The sequence below is a fragment of the Eretmochelys imbricata genome, chromosome 7 (assembly GCF_965152235.1).
Source record: "Eretmochelys imbricata isolate rEreImb1 chromosome 7, rEreImb1.hap1, whole genome shotgun sequence".
In the NCBI taxonomy this organism is placed as follows: domain Eukaryota; kingdom Metazoa; phylum Chordata; order Testudines; family Cheloniidae; genus Eretmochelys; species Eretmochelys imbricata.
The window spans coordinates 33,293,687-33,311,862 of NC_135578.1; the positions used below are offsets into that span (position 1 = coordinate 33,293,687).

The window sequence follows — 18,176 nt, forward strand, 5'->3', positions numbered from 1 at the left end:
GCATTCATGCAATCTAGCTGGGTATGGGGCTCCACATGCGATTGTGCTGAGTGATAATAGCATCTGGAGGGGTTTGCTGCTGGTCACTAGCAAAGCATTGTGAGAGACAGCCCAGGCTGTAGAGAGTTCAGGGGACACAGCGGTTCCACAGTCCCAGGCTGCACCCCGGGCATCCCGTCACAGTGGGGTCCCCCAAGAATCTGTTCAACATATTCATAAATAATCTGGAAAAGGGGGTAACCAGTGAGACTAGTAAAGTTTGTTGACAATATAAAATTACTCAAGATAGTTAAGCCCAAAGCAAACTCCAAAGAGCTACAAAGGGATCTCACAAAAATGGGTGTCTGGGCAACAAAATGGCAGATGAAATTCAATGTTGATAAATGCAAAGTAATGCACACTGGAAAACATAATCCTCGCTATACACACAATCTACTAAATTAGCTGTTACCATTTACGAAAGAGATCTTGGAGTCATTGTGGAGAGTTCTCTGAAAACATCTGCCAATGTGCAGCAGCAGTCAAAAAAACTCACGAATGTTGGGAATCATTAGGAAAGGGATAAATAATGAGACAGAAAATAGCATAATGCCTCTATATAAATCCATAGTACGCCCACCCCTTGAATACTGCGTGCAGTTCTCTTCACCCCAGCTCAAAAAAAATATTAGAATTGGAAAAGGTACAGAGAAATGCAAAAAAATGATGAGGGGGATGGACCAGCTTCCATCTGAGGAGAGATTAAAAAGACTGGGACAGTTCAGTTTTGAACAGAGACAACTAAGGGGGCATGAGAGAGGTCTATAAAGTCATGACTGGTGTGGACAAAGTGAATAAGGGCGTGTTAATTACCCCTTCCCATAAGGGTTGGAGGGGGCTAGGTCACCCAATGAAATCAATAGACTGCAGGTTTAAAAGAAATACAAGAAAGAACTTCTTCACGCAACACACAGTCACCCTGTGAAACACATTGCCAGGGGATGCTGTGAAAGCCAAAAGTATAACTGGACTCAAAAAGAATTTGATAAGCCGATGGAGGACAGGTCCCTCAACAGCTATTAGCCAAGATGGTGAGGGAGGCTACCCCGTGCTCTGGGTGTCCCTAAGTCTCCAACAACCAGAAGCTGGGACTGAACACAGGAGGGACCACTTGGTAAATTGTCCTGTTCTGGTCATTCCCTCTGAAGCATCTGGCACCAGTCACTGTTGGAAGACAGGACACTGGGCTAGATGGATCACTGGGCTGAGCCAGTATCACCAGTCTTATGTTCTTACAGTGTCCTTCCCCACCACCTGCCGGGGTCCCCAACTTACCAGCTTGTTATTCTCTTTGATAGCGAGCGGGTCCAGGGTCTCATAATTGCTGGAGGGGGGGGCAGACAGACATAACAAAGATAGATCCTGCTTAGTGAATGGGGTCTCTTGAGTCCCCACCCCACCCCGCCTTGCCTCTCAGAGACACGCCCCCCTCCATACCAAGACATAGCCTCCCCCCCAACACACATGTCTCCTGGTGCCCCTCAATCCTGACCTGCAGCCCCCTGCTATCCCAGCCCCTGGATCCCCGCACTGCCCCTCAGTCCCAGGACTCACATGTTCTCGGGATGGAAGTGGTGCAGGATGGCGCAGAACGCTAGCCCGTTGCGCCAGGAGGTGGTGAAGTTGGTGACCCGGACGCCCCGGTAGCCAGCTGTGACTTTTTGGCACCATTCCAGCAGCGACTGGCTGCAGCTGACCAAGCCTGGGCTGGTTGCTGGGGGCTCCTCCTAGGAAATAAACAGGGGATGGGGTGGGATATGGGTGGGGGAGGTGCTGGATCACCCCACACCAGGCAAAGCACCCCCACACCAGCACTGGCCAGCCATACTGCCCACCTGGCTCCCCCATTCTCCTGCCTGCATAACCCCACCACTACCACGCGTCACCTCCCCCATGATTATGGATCCCCCACACCCACAGGCACCAAGCCACCCCCTTGGCTCATGGCAGCCAGGGGTGAAGGGCTGGGGCTGTATGGGACAAAGACCCAGCCAAGTCCTGACTGTTGCACCCTCCCCTTCCCCCTGCTAGGCAAGGGTGTTCTCCTGGCTGGGCTTGACCCAGGGCTCACTAGCAGCTGGGATCCAGCCACCCCCATGCAGCACAGTGAGCAAGCCAGATGCAGCGCAGGGGTCTGTGGGCCACACAGCGAGGTGGAGGGGGTTAGTGAGGGGACTGTGGGCCCTGGGAATCCATCTCCAGGTGTTATCCCCAACCCCGATTAAAGGGGAGGAGGCAGTTAGCCCACTATGAGTTTTATCCCCTCCACACACCCCAATTAAAGGTTTTATCCCTGTAGCAATGCTGGGGGGTCTGTCTGTCCTTCCACAGCCACCGCCCCCGCACACACACAGAGCCCATAGGATTAGTTGGAAGCAAGGGCGGGCAGGCAGCCATGGCAGCTGGCAGGGCTGGGGGGCACAAGCATTCGCTGTCCCTACCTGGGCCGCCTCCTGCCCTACGCTATCCTGGGCAGCGCCGCAGGGCGGGGGAGATGGCTCCCGCCCGGACGCCTGGGTCCCCTCGTTGGATGATGGGCTGGCACTCCTCTCCTGGGCAGGGCGGGTGGGCGGGAGGCTCAGGGTGAAGCGGCACTGTGAGACGTAAGACTCAGCGAAGGGGGACGGGGGGCCCAGGATGGGCACATCCTGGGGGGGCATCAGTGCGAGGGCTGCAGCCTGTCTGCTGCTCCTTCCTGGGGCAGTGCGGCTGCCCAGCTTGTTTGTGCAGAGCCCTGACTGCCACGTCTCCAGCGGGGGCCTTGTCCCACTGGCATCCTCCTTGCTGGGCAGGGAGCCCACAGCCACACCATGCTCTCTGGAACCAGCTGCCTCCTCTGGCCCAGCCCTCTCCAGCAGGGGCTCAACTGTGCTGGGGGTGGCACCCCCGGGCACTCTACCATTGGCTCCTGGGCTCTCCATGGCACCCTCCAGCCGGGCAGAGGCCTCCAGAGATGGGGCGTCCATTGTTACTGACTGCTCCACACCTCCGCACGGTCTTCCGGCCGCCTCTCCCCCTGCCGCACTTCCGCCCGGCCTGCCGGCCGCCTCTCCCCCTGCCGCACCTCCGCCCAGCCTGCCGGCCGCCTCTCCCCCTGCCGCACCTCCGCCCGGCCTGCAGGCCGCCTCTCCCCCTGCCGCACCTCCGCCCGGCCTGCCGGCCGCCTCTCCCCCTGCCGCACCTCCGCCTGGCCTGCAGGCCGCCTCTCTCACTGCCGCACCTCCGCCCGGCCTGCAGGCCGCCTCTCCCCCTGCCGCACCTCGGCCCGGCCTGCCGGCCGCCTCTCCCCCTGCCGCACCTCCGCCCGGCCTGCCGGCCGCCTTTCCCCCTGCCGCACCTCCGCCCGGCCTGCCGGCCGCCTCTCCCCCTGCCGCACCTCCGCCCGGCCTGCCGGCCGCCTCTCCCACTGCCGCACCTCCGCCCGGCCTGCAGGCCGCCTCTCCCCCTGCCGCACCTCGGCCCGGCCTGCCGGCCGCCTCTCCCCCTGCCGCACCTCCGCCCGGCCTGCCGGCCGCCTCTCCCCCTGCCGCACCTCCGCCCGGCCTGCCGGCCGCCTCTCCCCCTGCCGCACCTCCGCCTGGCCTGCCGGCCGCCTCTCTCACTGCTGCACCTCCGCCCGGCCTGCAGGCCGCCTCTCCCCCTGCCGCACCTCCGCCCGGCCTGCCGGCCGCCTCTCTCACTGCCGCACCTCCGCCCGGCCTGCCGGCCGCCTCTCCCACTGCCGCACCTCCGCCCGGCCTGCCGGCCGCCTCTCCCCCTGCCGCACCTCCGCCCGGCCTGCCGGCCGCCTCTCTCACTGCCACACCTCCGCCCGGCCTGCAGGCCGCCTCTCCCCCTGCCGCACCTCCGCCCGGCCTGCCGGCCGCCTCTCCCCCTGCCGCACCTCCGCCCGGCCTGCCGGCCGCCTCTCCCCCTGCCGCACCTCCGCCCGGTCTGCCGGCCGCCTCTCCCCCTGCCGCACCTCCACCCGGCCTGCCGGCCGCCTTTCCCCCTGCCGCACCTCCGCCCGGCCTGCCGGCCGCCTCTCCCCCTGCCGCACCTCCGCCCGGTCTGCCGGCCGCCTCTCCCCCTGCCGCACCTCCGCCCGGTCTGCCGGCCGCCTCTCCCCCTGCCGCACCTCCACCCGGCCTGCCGGCCGCCTTTCCCCCTGCCGCACCTCCGCCCGGCCTGCCGGCCGCCTCTCCCCCTGCCGCACCTCCGCCCGGTCTGCCGGCCGCCTCTCCCCCTGCCGCACCTCCGCCCGGCCTGCCGGCCGCCTTTCCCCCTGCCGCACCTCCATCTGGCCTGCTGGCCTCCTCTCCCCCTGCCTCCTCCAGCCTGCCTCTCTCCGGCTGGGCTGGGGCCTCCACAGGCGAGGTGTCTGCTGTTACTGAGTGCCCAGCACCACCACCCGGCTTGCCAGCCGCCTCTCCCCCTGCCCCTTCCAGCCTGCCCCACTCTGGCCAGGCTGGGATTGTCCCCCACAGTCCATCTCCTGCTCCTGCCTTCATCACACTGCTGGGGACCTCCGCAGCACCCTGTCCCACCATGTCCTCCGACCGACACCTCCATGGCTTGGGTGGGGGCATCAAAGAGGGTGTATCGCCTGCCCCCCCCTGCACAGCAGCCCCTGCAGTGTCCTTCCAAGCTGCCCTTTCTGCTCCCGGCCTTTCTGGCTGGGATGCTGTCCTGGGTCTCTCTCCTGCTGCCCTGCGCTGCTCCAGCTTGGGGGCCGTCACTGCGGGAGCCGGGTCTGGTGCTGGGCTTGGCCAGAATCCTCGCCCAGAATCCTCCTGTGCCACCAGCTCTGTTCTGTGCCCCTCCAGCGAGGGCACAACTTCTGCTGTGCTCTGAGCTGCGCCCCCACGTGCCTTCCTGTCTGCCCTGTGGTTCTCCCCTTCCGCGGGCTCCTCCGGCCTGCCCCTCTCCAACTGGCCTGGGATTGCCTCCATCACCCCTCTGGATGCCCCCTCAGCATCCTCTCCTACCACATCTTCCAACCGATACCTCCACGGCTTGGGGGGGCCCACCAGAGAGGCTGCACCTCCTGGCCCCCCCTGCACAGCAGCTCCCCCAGCATCCTTCCCGGCTGCCCCATCTGCTGTCAGCATCTCCAGATGGGATGCCCCCCTGGGACCCTCTCTTGTCGCCCTTCCCTGTTCCTCACTGAGGGGCATCACTGCAGGAGCAACAGCACCCCCGATGCTTGGCCAACCAGTAGCATCTGTTGCTGCCTTCGCCTCCTCTCCCTGCCTGCCCCACGGCACTGGGGGCAGCCCCACCACAGACGACACAGCCAGCAGCGCAGCAGCCGAGGGCACACCCGGCCCCCGGCCGCTCCTGGCCAGGCCGATGCCCTCCCCAGCAACAACGGCAGGTCCTGGTGCATCCTCATCGAGGTACATTACTACAGAGACGCCTGGAGATGCCGAACGGGCCCGCCTGTCCCTCCGGGGCCGGGGCAGTGGCTTCGGCCGAGCTGGCAGTTCTGCTGACCTAGGCCGGGGCTGCCGGGCCCTGGTGGGCACCACCGGCACAGGCAGAGAGGTTGCGGGTCGAGGGCCCTGCACTGACTTCGCTGCTCCCACTTTGAGCTGGGAGGGAGGCGGCTTGGCACCTTCCCATCGGCGTCTCCGCGTGGAGGGTACCTCAGGGGGTGGAGCTGTGGGCGCAGCGGGTTCCGGCAGGAGAGGTTTCTTATGCCGTGGGGCAGGGACAGGGCTCTCCGCCCGGGGCATCCAGATGTCACTGGGCCTGCAGGGAGGGACAAAGGGGACAGAAGGGGAGTCGGTCTCATCACGAGGGCAGAGCTGCCTCCTGGGGGGATTTCTCATCCTCCCAACTTGACAATGAGCCCAATCTTCTCAGCATGGGGACTGAAAGGCCCAGGAACAGACACCACGCATCCTGGCTCCCTGAACCCCTCTGCTCTAACCACCCCACCCCCCAGATCCAGGGATGGAACCCAGGAGTCCTAGCATCCAGCCCCCCCACTCTAACCCACTAGACCCCACTCTCTCTACACTCCACTTGGAATATTGAAAATGTCCCCTAAACACAGGAGTTCCTCAGCACAGATGAGCAGTTTTGGGATATTCTGAGCCAGCCCATCCCTCACCATGGGGCCAGATCACAGCCAGCGCCCCCTAGAGGGGACAGGCCCCATTCTCCTCCCCTCTGAGCCTGCCAGTCCCCCACCCTGGTGCTGGATCACAGCCAGCGCCCCCTAGAGGGGACAGGCCCCATGTCCCATTCCCTGCCCCACCCCCCAAACTTCCTCCTTTGTTAATCTACTGGGCTCAGTAGGGAACAGCAGTTTCCTGCAGAGCCAGCTGCGTCCCTTCCCCCACCCCCTGGAAGGGGCAGAGCTGGCAGCCTGGCCTGCAGCTCCCTTCCTGGGCAGGGGAAGTGCGGCTTCCGCCTTGGGTTTGAACACGCACTCTTCCCTAAGCGGGGGAGGGGAGGGGAGGGGACTGTCAGACCTCCTGAAGGCAGAAGCAAAACCAACCCTGGGTAGCTGGGTTTATCCATAAGCAGCTAGGCACTAACCTTTTCCCACCACAACGCCATCCTCCGAGCCCCCCTGCCCCCTACTTCCAATCACTGGACCCCCCTCCCTCCCAGAGCCAGGATAGAATGCAGGAGTCCTGGCTCCCAACCCCCTGCTCTAACCACTAGACCCCACACCCCTCCCAGAGCCAGGATAGAAGCCAGGGCTCCAGACTCACCTGCCCTTGGTGTCACTCCCTGATGCTGGCCGCTTCATCAAGGCTGCTGCTTTCTCCTCCTCTTCAGCCCTGGGGTTGCCACCACGTCGTCCCGTCTCCTGCGAGGGGCCTGTGCCTGGCTTGTGGGCCTGATCCGGGGCTTGGGCCCCTGTCTCCCCCTTAGCACCTGGTTCCACAGCCCCCGCAGCTCCCATTGGGTTCCCACCGGCTGCCATGTTCTGCCCAGCCCTCCCGGCCTGGCCTGCACCACTTACTGGGGGTGCCCCCGTCAGCTCTGGGGGAGGGGAGGGTGCTGCTTCCTGTAGGACCAGCTCCAGGGCTGGGTGTGGGGTGTCCCTCAGGGGGGCATCTGGGGTGTCAGCCACTTGGATGGTTTCCTCCTTGGCAGAGCCTGCAGGAGAGGGGAGAGGATCCCAGGAGTCAGAGACTGGGGGCAATGGAAGTGGGTGACAGCTATACAGCACCTCCCCATATCCCTGCCCTGGGGGAGTTGATGGGAAGCTCTCGGATTCCCCCTCTTCTCAGGTCACTAGACCCCACTCCCTTCCCAGAGCTGGGCTAGAACCCAGGCGTCCTGACTCCCAGCCCCCGCTGTTCTAACCACTAGAGCCCACATCCCTCCCAGACAGAACCCAGGAGTCCTGGTGCCCAGCCCAGGACTCTTGCACCCACTTTTGACTTACCTGCCTCCCGGGGCATCCCATAGGAGGTTGCTCTTCCAGCTGCTGCCCTGCTGGTCCCCGGGGCCGAGGGATTCTCCTCTTCCTCAGCAAGAGTATTGAGCTCTCGTGACGTGTCTGGGGACGGGAGGAGTGAGGGAATGTGGAAGGAGGCAGGGAGAGAAAGAGAGAGAGATGTAGCGGTTTGCTGCCTACTCTGCACCCCACCTGCCCCGAACCCCACTTGGCGGGATGGTCCTACCTGTGAAATAGCCCAGCAATATGGTCTGAATGAAACCTACAGTGCGGGACACAGATGGACAGCCAAAAAGTGGTGGAGACAGACAGACAGACAGACAGGAGAGAGAGAGAGAGAGAGAGAGAGAGAATGACTAACGCCAAGACAGCACAGTTGCCCCGGGGAGTGGGGACAGAGCCGTCAATCCCAGGGGACAGACGGGACCTCAGTCACTGCTCCCCAGCAAAGAGAAGCCTAGAGAGCGCCCCCTGCTGGAAGGCAAAGAGACACTAGACGCTACTATCAGGAGCCACAGCAATAGTGGAGCCGAGGGAACCCCACCAAACAGCAACCAAGGCAAACTGCAATTACGAATGGACCAGGGTGGGAAAGCAGGGGGCTGTGGGACAGGACTGAGGGGCACTGGCAGAGCTGGATGTGGGTGTGCCCAGGGCTGGCATAGCAGGTGGCTGCAGGTTGGGAGTGAGGGGCACCGGCAGGGCTGATGGGGGGAGGGCTCAGGACTGGCTGGCTGGTCCCACCTGTTGGCGCTGTGCCCTGGCCGCTCCCATCCTCTTGCCGCACCCTCCTGGCTGCCTCGTCGTCCTCGTCGCTGTCGGCAAAGTCATCCAGGTTGCCAATGTCGCTGGGTTTGACGCTCATGAGGCTGGCCAGGCTCTGCATGTCCTCGTCCCTGAGGGGCAAGGCACGGCGTAAGGGGGGGAACCCTCTGTGGGGCCACAGGGCAGGGGGGTCACGGTAAGGTGGGATGGTGCAGCCCCATTTCCCTTCCCCCTCCAGCCTGGTGTGACCCTTGCAACCATTCGCACCGTCCCTCTGGAAACATGGGGCTTTCCTAAGCCACGGGCGAGGGCAGCCCCACCCCTGCCTCTGTGGCCCTTACTGGCAGGGGAGGGGACTGTTTAAACGATGCACCAGCTGTGGCTAGTGGCAGGGCGTCCTGCTATTAAAAACTGCCAAGGTGACCTCTCTAAACCAGCCTCTTCCTCAACAGTGGTGCCAACGTGGCTGCCCGGAGAGACCCTCTAACCAAGATGGCTGCCCTCTGCCGCCCTCCTCGCTCATGCCAAGATGACTGCCTAAGCCACCTTCTTCCCCTGCAGCCATGCCAAGATAGTCGCTCTCAGGCAGCCATCTGCCTGCACCAAGATGGTCACCAAGAGCACTCATCCTCAGTCAAGTCTTTTGCTCTTTGCCCAGCCCTTCCTTGGGCCAAGCCCCCATGCTGCCCCCTGCGCCGGAGCACCATGGAGAGGGAAGTGCAAGCCAGAGCCCCTTCCTGTCCCACCCCATCCCGCCAAGGGACACTGCTGTTCCCAGACAGGCCTGTTTCCGTAAGCCCCACTTTATTGACAGAACTCACGTGGCTTTGCCCTCGCGCAGGAAGACGCAGGACAGCGTGAGTTGCAGCGTGGCAGCTACCACCTTGACCGAACGCGGCTTCAGCTTCAGCTTCAGCTCGGCCTGGGCAGGCGTGGGGCGGGCAAAGCGCTGCAGGTTAACATCGGCCGAGGCCAGCACCTTCCGGTGCCCCTTGGACTCCTGGGAAGAGGGAGTGAGCACTGTGAGCAGGGGGCGAGAGGAGAGTCCTGACTCCCAGCCTCCCTTACCCTAAAACCACTAGACCCCACTCCACTCCCACAGCTGGGGAGAGAACCCAGGAGTCCTGACTCCCAGGCCCCGTTCACTCTAACCACTAGACACCACTGCCATGTTACAGATGGGGATAGAACCCAGGAATCCTGATTTCCCATTTTTCCCTCAGCTACACTGTCCCCTTTACAGACTATGTGCTGTTAAACGGCTGCTGTGTTCCTCCTGTGACCTAGTAAGCTCTTGGAGCCAACTGGGAGAGGGCACAGAGGGGGTGCTTGGGGCTACAGAAATCCCTTGGGTCTGGTACATGCACAATAATTCACCAAAGGGTGGCAGGCGAAGTCTCTACTGAAAGCCAGTAGCCCACTGGTTGTCATAACCATTGCGAAATGTACATACAGATAATACTTCAGGAGCTGTATATCTACAATAACAATTATGTTCTTAAGGTCTGGGAACTGGGGCTGGTCACCCAAAGGTGACAAACAGCAGGAGGCAATTGACGCTTCTCCCCTGCCTGCTCCTGTGTGCGGCACATCCTGCATGGCTCCCAGCGGATACCCTATTAGCATTACTACGCCTGAAGCTAATCAAAAGTTTACTAAACTCTGCAAGGAAGATGCAGCCAGGGAAAGACAAGCAGCCAGGGGTATCCTCTTATTGAGCAGAGGGGCACAGCCAGCCTGGCTGTTACGCAGTGGGAGGAAGACTTTGGGGGAGCTACTCTTCATTAGACAGGAAAGTGACTTGTTAGGTAAGTCTAGGCTCGAGAAGGCAAGTTATGAGTTTATTGAAAGTTGCGGTTTGTTCCCTACACCTTCACTTGCTACTTCTAGAGGTCTAGTCTTTGTTAATTAAACTGACGCCTGCTTTCACTGGGCGCATGGCTGAGTGCTATGTTACCCGGAGAGGTGATCTCAGCTGGGGCGTCCTGTACCCCTGGGAGCAGCATATCAATGAACCCTGAGAGTATCCAGCGGAGCAGGGGCTGGGCACTCCAGAGAGACGTTTGCAGGGCTGGTGGCTGGAACAGGCCAGTTGCTAGCCTGCAGAGGGACAGCATCGGCCTGGGGGACACTTGTGCTGCCTGTGGCTGCTGGAGTTGGGCCCCGATAGGCACAAACAAGAGTCCCTCACACTAAGGACAGGAGGTGACAAGGTGCCTCCTAGCCTTAGCGCCCTGGGAAGCGTCACACCACCCCAGAGGCAGCTGCACTTGACAGCCCTGCATGGCTTTGCGATGGAAGATCCCATGTCCTGGCTGGCCACTGTCATCCAGCCCTGAGTTACCGCACTCTGGTTCTCCCTGGACGTACGTTCTCAATCACAAACGTCCATTCCTTGTCTTCATACTCCTCCACGTGGGGGTCCTGTGGAGGGGATAAGGCAGAAGGTGAGAGGGGCTTTGCACTGTTTGTTGCACTGGGGCATGGGGGGAGTTGTACGCAAGGGTGCCAGTGTGTGTGTGTTGTCGGGATCGTACAAAGGGAGGCCTGAGCGCGTGCCAGCCCCACGAGACTGCACGCAGCAGTGTGCGGATGGGTGTGTGACTGCAAGTGTGAGTGCCCAATGTGCACCCACAGGTACGCAGAGGAGCGGACAGGCACAGCAGTGCACGGGAGCTGTGAGTTGGTGTGTAACCGTGAGCCAGGGAGCACGCCTCAGTGCTTTTGTGCAAACCCTGGCACAACCACAGAAGAGCCGCACATCTGGGTAAGAGCCGTTTGTTGCTGGTGCGAGTGCTGTGCCGAGTGTGTAGGCCAGTGTCAGAATACACGTGTTAGTGCAAAGGAGTGCATGAGCGTGCATGCGCAACAGGGCGATGGCGTGCTTGTGCGAGCGGCAGCTGCCATACCCGGTACAGCGTCACCATTATATCCACATTCTCCGGCACCATCCACACGACCATCCCCCGGTACGGATTCTTGATCCCCGGCTGCCAGCTGTGAGCCTGCAGAACACACACACAGCCAGATCAGAGCTCATGCCCCCAGGGGGAACAGCCACGTGTCACATTCCCTTCCCCCCCCCTCCGCCCCCCCCGAGCCAGTCAGTCCCCCCACCATGGGGCTGCAGCAGAGCTGGCCCCCCTACAGAGAGGGGATCCTGAATCCACCCACCTTGGAGCAGACACGTCGGTTCCTCCTGGTCCAAACCACAATCAGCTTGTCTGGCTGCCTGTGAGGCAAGAGGGAGGGAATGAATGAACAAATTAGGAGGGGAGGGGAGGAAGAGCAGCTAAACTCCCGAGGACCCTCCCCACAACCCTTCCCATTGGGATCAGGGTAGCAGGTGACCCAGGTCCCAGCCCCACCATCTGCCCCTCACTACCCCCATGGAGAATCTTCCCTCCTCACCCCTCTGCCAATCCCCAGAACTGCCCCCCTTTATGCAGCTTCACTGACTCTCCCACTCCTTGCCCAGTCCCTAGAAGTAGAAGCCCTTCTAACCCAATATCCCACACTTCCTGCCCCCCAGATCTGACCAATGTCCCCCTCCATCCAGTAACCCCCCTGGTTAGAGCAAAAGTCAGGACACTTGGGTTCTACCTCGGGGAGGGGAGTGGTCACCAGTGGGTTAGCTCAGGAGGGGCTGGGAGCCAGGACTCCTGGGTTCTATCCCAGCTCTGAAAGAGGCGTGGGGGCTAGAGGTTAGAACACTGCTCCCAGTTTGGGCTGCCCAGAGAGCAGCACATTGCAGAGCTGGGTGGGGAGGGTTTTTATCTTCCCCCGCCTGGCTGCTGGGCGGGTGTGGCCCAGCCTGAACCCCCTGCTCGCCCCACACGCAGTGAGAGACACTGGGGCAGAAAGAGATAAGGATTGGAGGAAGGAGCCTGGAGAGAAAAATACACTGAGGCATTGGGATCAGCAGTGACTGCAAGGGGCATGCACCCCCTGCTGTATAGCACCACACTGGGGCATTGGGGTCAGCAGTGACTGCCAGGGGAGAGAGCCCCCACAGAGCCCCCACCCTGCTCCCTGCTGCCCAGTCTCCCGGGTCCAGGTAGGAGCAGGCGCAGCCAGCCCTAGCATGGTACAAACCAGTGAGTCACTCTGTAGATCTGAGAAGCTGTGTTTGCCGGGACACGGCAGACAGGGTGTTTACTCAGGAAGCGTGAACGCCATGGCTCACTTCGCCAAGGGGTGTGGGGATCCCAGCCCTGCTCTCCCTGCAGGCCACTGTCTGGGCCAGGAGTCTGAGGCCTGTGTCATAGTCCTTGAGAGGTGCTGGGCACCTCCTCCTCCCCTACCCAATGCCTCTGCTTCACCCCTTGACATCAGAACGTCTGGATCTGAGACATTTTGCTCTGTATCTTTCACAGCCATGTGGGCCAGACCCTGGGGTGGGGCCGGCTGGTGCTTGCACTCTTGTGCCCCAAGCCCTGCAGAGCCGCAGGCATTGTAGGGAGTTGGGGGGGTGTCAGGAATCCTGGTGCTATCCCCAACTCTGGGAGGAGAGTGGTCTGGAGGGTTAGAGCAAGGGGAGAGAGGGACTGAGAATCAGGACTCCTGGGTTCCATTACTGGCTGTGCCACAGATCCTTTGCACAACCTTGGGTGATTGTGTGTGTGTCCCAGTTTGCTAACTCCCTAGCAGGGATGCAGACAGGGCTGCAAAGTTGTATAATTCATTACAGGCTGTAAAGGCTGGAATTCCTGGCTCGAAGGCACGAGGGAAGAGCTGAAGGCTTCTTGTTCCTCCAAAGGGATGTTCTGGAAACTCTGCGTATGCAGCCCAGCCCTGACTGGCTGGGACGCACTTCCAAAGCATACTTGTATGTGAGGTTATCTCAACTCCTCTGCAGCTCCTATGCTCCAGTCTGAGATGCACCCACCTCTGGGGAAGGGCATGGGGCTGTTTATCCGAGGATCCCCCACCCAGGGCTCAGATGCAGCTGCCTCTGGGGTGGGTCACAGGGGCTATTAAGGTGGGGTACTGCCCAGCTGTAGAGGAGGGCACTGGCTGCCAGTGGGTTTATCACATGGGAGCACTGCCGACTGGACATGGCGTTCGACTCACCAGCTGTACAGGGAGTTTCTGGCCACAGGTCAGTGGCTGGCTGAGTGGGGGGTGTCACTGCTGCTCTAGCTGACTGTGAGCTGAGGGGGGGCAGGGACGCAATGGCTGGGGGGGGATTTCTGACCAGATGGGTGAGGTTAATGACAGCTCACCCTGTTTATTTACACAGTCCACCCCCCAGAATCACCATTCACACCATGAAAAAAAGCTGGGAACATCCTGACAGCAGGTGGATACAAGTGATCAGGGCCTAGCCTCCCCCACATCCACCACACAGCCCCAGGGCTCCCCCCCCAGCTCTGCCGGTGCCCCTCAGTCCTGACCTGCAGCCCCTTCCTATCCCAGCCCTGGGCTCCCAGAGGGGTCGGGCTGGCCTGCAATGCTATGGCGTCTATAGGTCAGCTCCCCATCTGCCCGTGTCAGTCATGGCCTCGCTCCCCCACCCCGATGCTGTCACTGATTCCCAGGGTCCCCCCTCTCCCAGAGTCTCAGCCAAGGCCCTTCACCTCCAACCCACAGACGTCACTCTCCCAAGGTCAGCGGGCAGCCCCAGAGCAGCCCCAAGGGCCCATCCAGCCTGGCACCTTCACAACCAGGAGTTTCTAAACCTCCTGCTCGCCAGAATGTCTGAGCCCTGCCAGGACACCCAGGAGGCACCCCTCCCCCCTCCCGGCACTGTCACAACATTGACCATTGCAGGGTATTCTTAGCTCTTGTATGAGGTGGAAATATAAACACACGCAGCTTGTAGCAAATCCTCAGTCCCCGCTTACAGCCCCGCCACAGCTCAGCTGCAACCCAGCTCTGGCTTCCCCCACCTACAGTTCTGCCGGTGTCCCTCGCTCCCGGCCCACAGCCCCCTGCTAGCCCAGCCCTGGGCTCCCCCGCCTCCAGCTTGGCTGGTGTCCCTCACTCCTCCTGGCCCACAGCCCCACACTATCCCAGCTCTGGGCTTCCCCTCCTAGCTGCCAATATTCCTCACTCTCAACCTGTAGTCCCCTGCAACTCCAGCCCCGAGCCCCTGGCCAGGTGAAGTGCTCTGAGACCTGGGCCAGTTTACAAGCACCTTCCTCCCTCCTGGGCTTGTGGCCAAGGGGCTAAATTTAGCTCTTTCAGGAGGGGGTCGGAGATCAGAGCATCTATGCAGGTGCTGAGCTAAATTGGTGTCTTGCTGGGAAACTTGATACCCCCTAACTCCTCCACAGACCTGGATTGGGGCAGCCAGAGCCCAGGAGGCAGGAAGGCTGGGGAGAGATGGGTTGGGGCTTTGGGCCCCATCCAGGGACTGGGGTGGGGGAAATCCCTGGACATAGCAACAGGAGAGGTGGGAGAGGAAGCTATGAAGGGTGGGGTGGGAGAACAGGGAGGGGTCATGGGGAGAAGAGGAGGGACAATGAGGAAAGGGGAGGGGCATATGGGAAAGGGGGAGGAGCCCCTGAAGGAGAGAGATTGTGCAGAGGAACCATAGAGAGGGGGAAGGAGCATTTGGGGGCGGGGATTTGAAGGGAAGGGGAAGGGCCTGGGGAACCCTGTTGGGACACTTCTGCTCTGCAAGGGCCCCATATCTAATTCCACAGAGAAGCCTTTATCCTGCCCACCCCCTACAGGCCCACTCTTCCTACAGTCTCTCTGCCTCTCTCCCCTGCACCCCAGGCCCCCTACCCCCCCTCCCCACTCCCTCCTGTTTCTATTTTTAGCTGCTGTCACTAAATATTTATCATTTTTCCATGAATCCCTTTTAAGGTCATTTTAGTTTAAAAAAATCCCAAGAGCTCCCTCCCCCGCTGGCTCCTCCCATTTCCATGGAGATGGTCCAGAGACTCAACCACTGTAAACTGGAGTGTGGTCCAGAGGTTGAGAGACGGGGATCTTTCCACTTCTAGGTTCCCCCTAAATCACAGAGGATGTCTCCAGATCTAGCCACCCCCTTCACCCGCCAAAACAGGAAATGACGAGATTCCCCCATCTCCATGTTCTAGAGCATGCTCTAGACTCCAGCCCTATCCCAATCCTAGAGGAACCCTACCACCACCTGTCACTTCCCATGGTCTAGTGCACGTTCTAGATTCCTCCTGCCCCAGCCCCTCCTCCAGGCCTCGAGAGACACCCACCTTCTGCCAATCCCTGTGTTCTAGAGCATGGTCTCGATTCTTCAGCTTTGCCCCCCATTCTGGAGAGACCCCCCCTACCTCCTGCCAGTCTCGAAGTCCTAGGTTCAGCTCTAGATTTCACCTCCTCCACAAGCCCTGCATGGACAGGGGCACACCTCCACAGATGGCATGGTGGGGGAGACCCCTGGCTGGTTCTCCACTTGGGCCTGAGGGGCCAGTCTGCATCGACCAAGCCCCACAGCGGGCTGGACCCTTAGACTTTGCCCCTGCCCCATCAAATCTACAAACACCCTTCCCAGCTCCACAACAACCAAGCCTCCTTACACCTCTGTGCAGAGGCCAGCCCCAGGGCACCCCCCTCTGACCCAGGAGCTGCTAGGGGTGCTTGGCTCAGCAGGAGTTTTGGGGGGGGGAGATTTGGAAATGGGGAGCATTGGGGTGGAAGCAGCAACATGGGGGCAGAGGAGGAGGGGGAAGTCTCAACCACTGTAAACTGGAGTGTGGGGATTGATCCCTTTCCTCACCATGACCGGGGATGGAGGTGTCCCATCTTCCAGCCCAGACTTGACAGCCCCCCCATGACAACAACCTGGACTTCTCTCATTCAGTCACCCCTCCCAACAGTATTTGGGGGCTCCCTTCCTATGGCTAAAATAGAGGGGGAAACCCTTCCCAGAGTGAAACAAGTGAACGCCTTCCCCCCCGCCCTGGTGTATGGCTGAACTGCCCCCCCATTGGGGTCTGTCAGTAGAGAAAGAGTTAATTCCATCCCTGCCAGAGGTACCTGGCCCCCTCCTTAAATCTCCTTGATTAAGTAACTCATATTAATAAACAAAAAGAAGAGGCTGAGAAGAGCTTCCCTCTCCCTGTGACAACCCCCGCCCCATGCTCCAGGGGACACAGCCCCTCATCCTCCCATCCCTAATCTCCCCCTTAGATATACTGGGGTACCCCGAGCCAACCTCTGCCCCTTAGATATCCTGGGGTCTCCCCATGCCCACTTCTGCCCCATAAAATATACTAGGGCCCCCCCATGCACACCTCTGTTCCTTAGATATACTGGGGTCCCCCCCATGCGCACCTCTGCCCCATTAAATATCCTGGGGTCCCCGTGTCCACCTGTGCCCCACTCCAGGCTGGCTGCGAGCCGGACTGTGTCTGCCCCAGGGCGGGGCTGGCCCCACTCACCATTTCTTGGTGCACTCCACCATCAGCTCCTGGTAACAGGCCACGAAGTGAAACTTGGAGGCGCGTTTGCCCACGCGCTGGAGTCTCTTCCACGCGGAGCTCATCGCGGCTCGTGGGGGGTCCCGCGGAGCAGCCCCCGGCCGAGCCGGGCCAGGCGCCTCTCAGGTCACGGCTGCCTGCGCGGCCCCGGCCGATGCCCCTCGATGCCCATAGTCCCAGACCCCGAGGCTGCCGGAAAACGACACCCGAGCGGCGGCGGCTTGGATGCGGGCACTGAGCCAAAGGGGCTTCCCGAAAAATCACGGGTGGCTTGATTCACCCCCCGGACACCCCGATCCCTAAGGGGGCTGCGCTGCCCCCGGACACTCCGATCTCTGGGAGGCTGGGCTCCCCCCCGACACATGGGGGGGGGCTGGGCTCCCCCCGGACACCCGATTCCTGGAGGGATGGACTCTCCCCCCTCCCGTGGGGGGCCTGGGTACCCCCGACACCCCAATCCCTGAGGGGGTTCTTGGCTCTGCCCCCCGGCCCGCACACCCCGATTTTGGCTCTCACCTCCGGTGTCTCCCCGGTCCCGCTCTCTGCCCCCGGGCCAGACGCCGGGCGGGTCAGTTCCAACTCGGTTCCCGTGTCCGAGCCCGACAGGGAGAGAAGGGAAACTCCGGCGACTGCGAGAGAACGAGGGGCCGAGGGAGCCGTGCCAGGCTGCCAGCGCCTGTCGGCCGGCCGTGTCTGCGCTTCCTGGATCCCGCACGCCCCTCCCCGGGACTCGGGGTGCCGGGGGTGAGCGCTGGGCCGGGCTGGGCCGAGCTCGCCCCGCGCAGGAAGTTCGCGCGGAGACGAAACTAGAAGCAGAAGGGGGCGAAAGGAGAAGTAGAGACAGGCGCAAGCCCGGCTCCCCCCACCCAGGGAGCAGGGGTGGGGGGCAGGGCGGGGCTGGGGGTAAATGGGGCCCTTACTGGAAATGCGACCCACCAGGGTGGTCGCTTTAGCCCAGGCACGTCTGGGGGGTAAGGGAGAGCTCTGACATTGGGGGTGGGGGTATATGGGGAGAAGGGGAGGGGGCTAAATGGAGGGGATGGGGAAAGAGTGGGGGTAGTGAGGGGGGACGGGAAGAGCGGGGGGTTGATGGTGTGGGGGAGGTGCAGATGGGGGGCAGCTTGGGAGATGGACAGCAGCTGCCCCCCCAACAGTCAGGGATTCACAGTTATGGGGCACAGGTCTTGTGGGGGTGGGAGAAGGGGTAAATAGATCTGAGGTTGGTTAAAAGAGTCCCACTGCACTCCTATGCCACCTTCTCTGGACACCCCCCCAATATGTGCCCCCCCATCATTACTTCACTGAGGAACTAGGTTATCTCAGTCCTGGGGGGGATGAGGCAGGGGAGGTGACACAGCGTGAGTGGGGGGAGAGGATCGCAACAGGGGGTCACAAGTGAGACTAGCCTGGAGACAGACTCTCCCCTCTCCCTGTAACTTTCCCAGCCCAACCCCCCTGCCCCTCCCCCACAGAACCCCACCCCCACCCCCCTGCTCACATAGCTGCCCGTGGGCTCAGTGGGTATAAATACCCAGTAAGCCGAGCTGGGTCCTGGCATC

At 61.4% G+C, this 18,176-nt stretch overlaps 1 protein-coding gene across 4 annotated transcripts in view; it reads right to left on the reverse strand.

Moving 5' to 3' along the window:
• Positions 1 to 17,411, reverse strand: part of EHBP1L1 (EH domain binding protein 1 like 1) — a 29,428-nt gene extending 12,017 nt beyond the window's left edge. The window contains exons 1-12 of one of the 4 annotated variants that reach the window (XR_013346716.1): positions 17,134 to 17,411; positions 16,579 to 16,806; positions 11,381 to 11,438; positions 11,116 to 11,211; positions 10,577 to 10,630; positions 9,028 to 9,206; positions 8,186 to 8,337; positions 7,430 to 7,543; positions 6,747 to 7,137; positions 5,667 to 5,772; positions 1,594 to 1,766; positions 1,315 to 1,363 (exon numbers count right to left, since the gene is read on the reverse strand). Coding sequence is in view for 3 of the 4 variants with exons in the window: in XM_077822903.1 (XP_077679029.1) it covers positions 1,315 to 1,363; positions 1,594 to 1,766; positions 5,667 to 5,772; positions 6,747 to 7,137; positions 7,430 to 7,543; positions 8,186 to 8,337; positions 9,028 to 9,206; positions 10,577 to 10,630; positions 11,116 to 11,211; positions 11,381 to 11,438; positions 16,579 to 16,682 (1,476 nt within the window). In the remaining variant the exon portion in view is untranslated. Of the gene's footprint in view, positions 1 to 1,314; positions 1,364 to 1,593; positions 1,767 to 5,666; positions 5,773 to 6,746; positions 7,138 to 7,429; positions 7,544 to 8,185; positions 8,338 to 9,027; positions 9,207 to 10,576; positions 10,631 to 11,115; positions 11,212 to 11,380; positions 11,439 to 11,809; positions 11,907 to 16,578; positions 16,807 to 17,133 lie in introns of those variants that run through there. The other 3 variants (XM_077822903.1, XM_077822905.1, XM_077822904.1) reach the window with 3 other exon arrangements.
• Between the last annotated feature and the right edge of the window lie 765 nt (positions 17,412 to 18,176).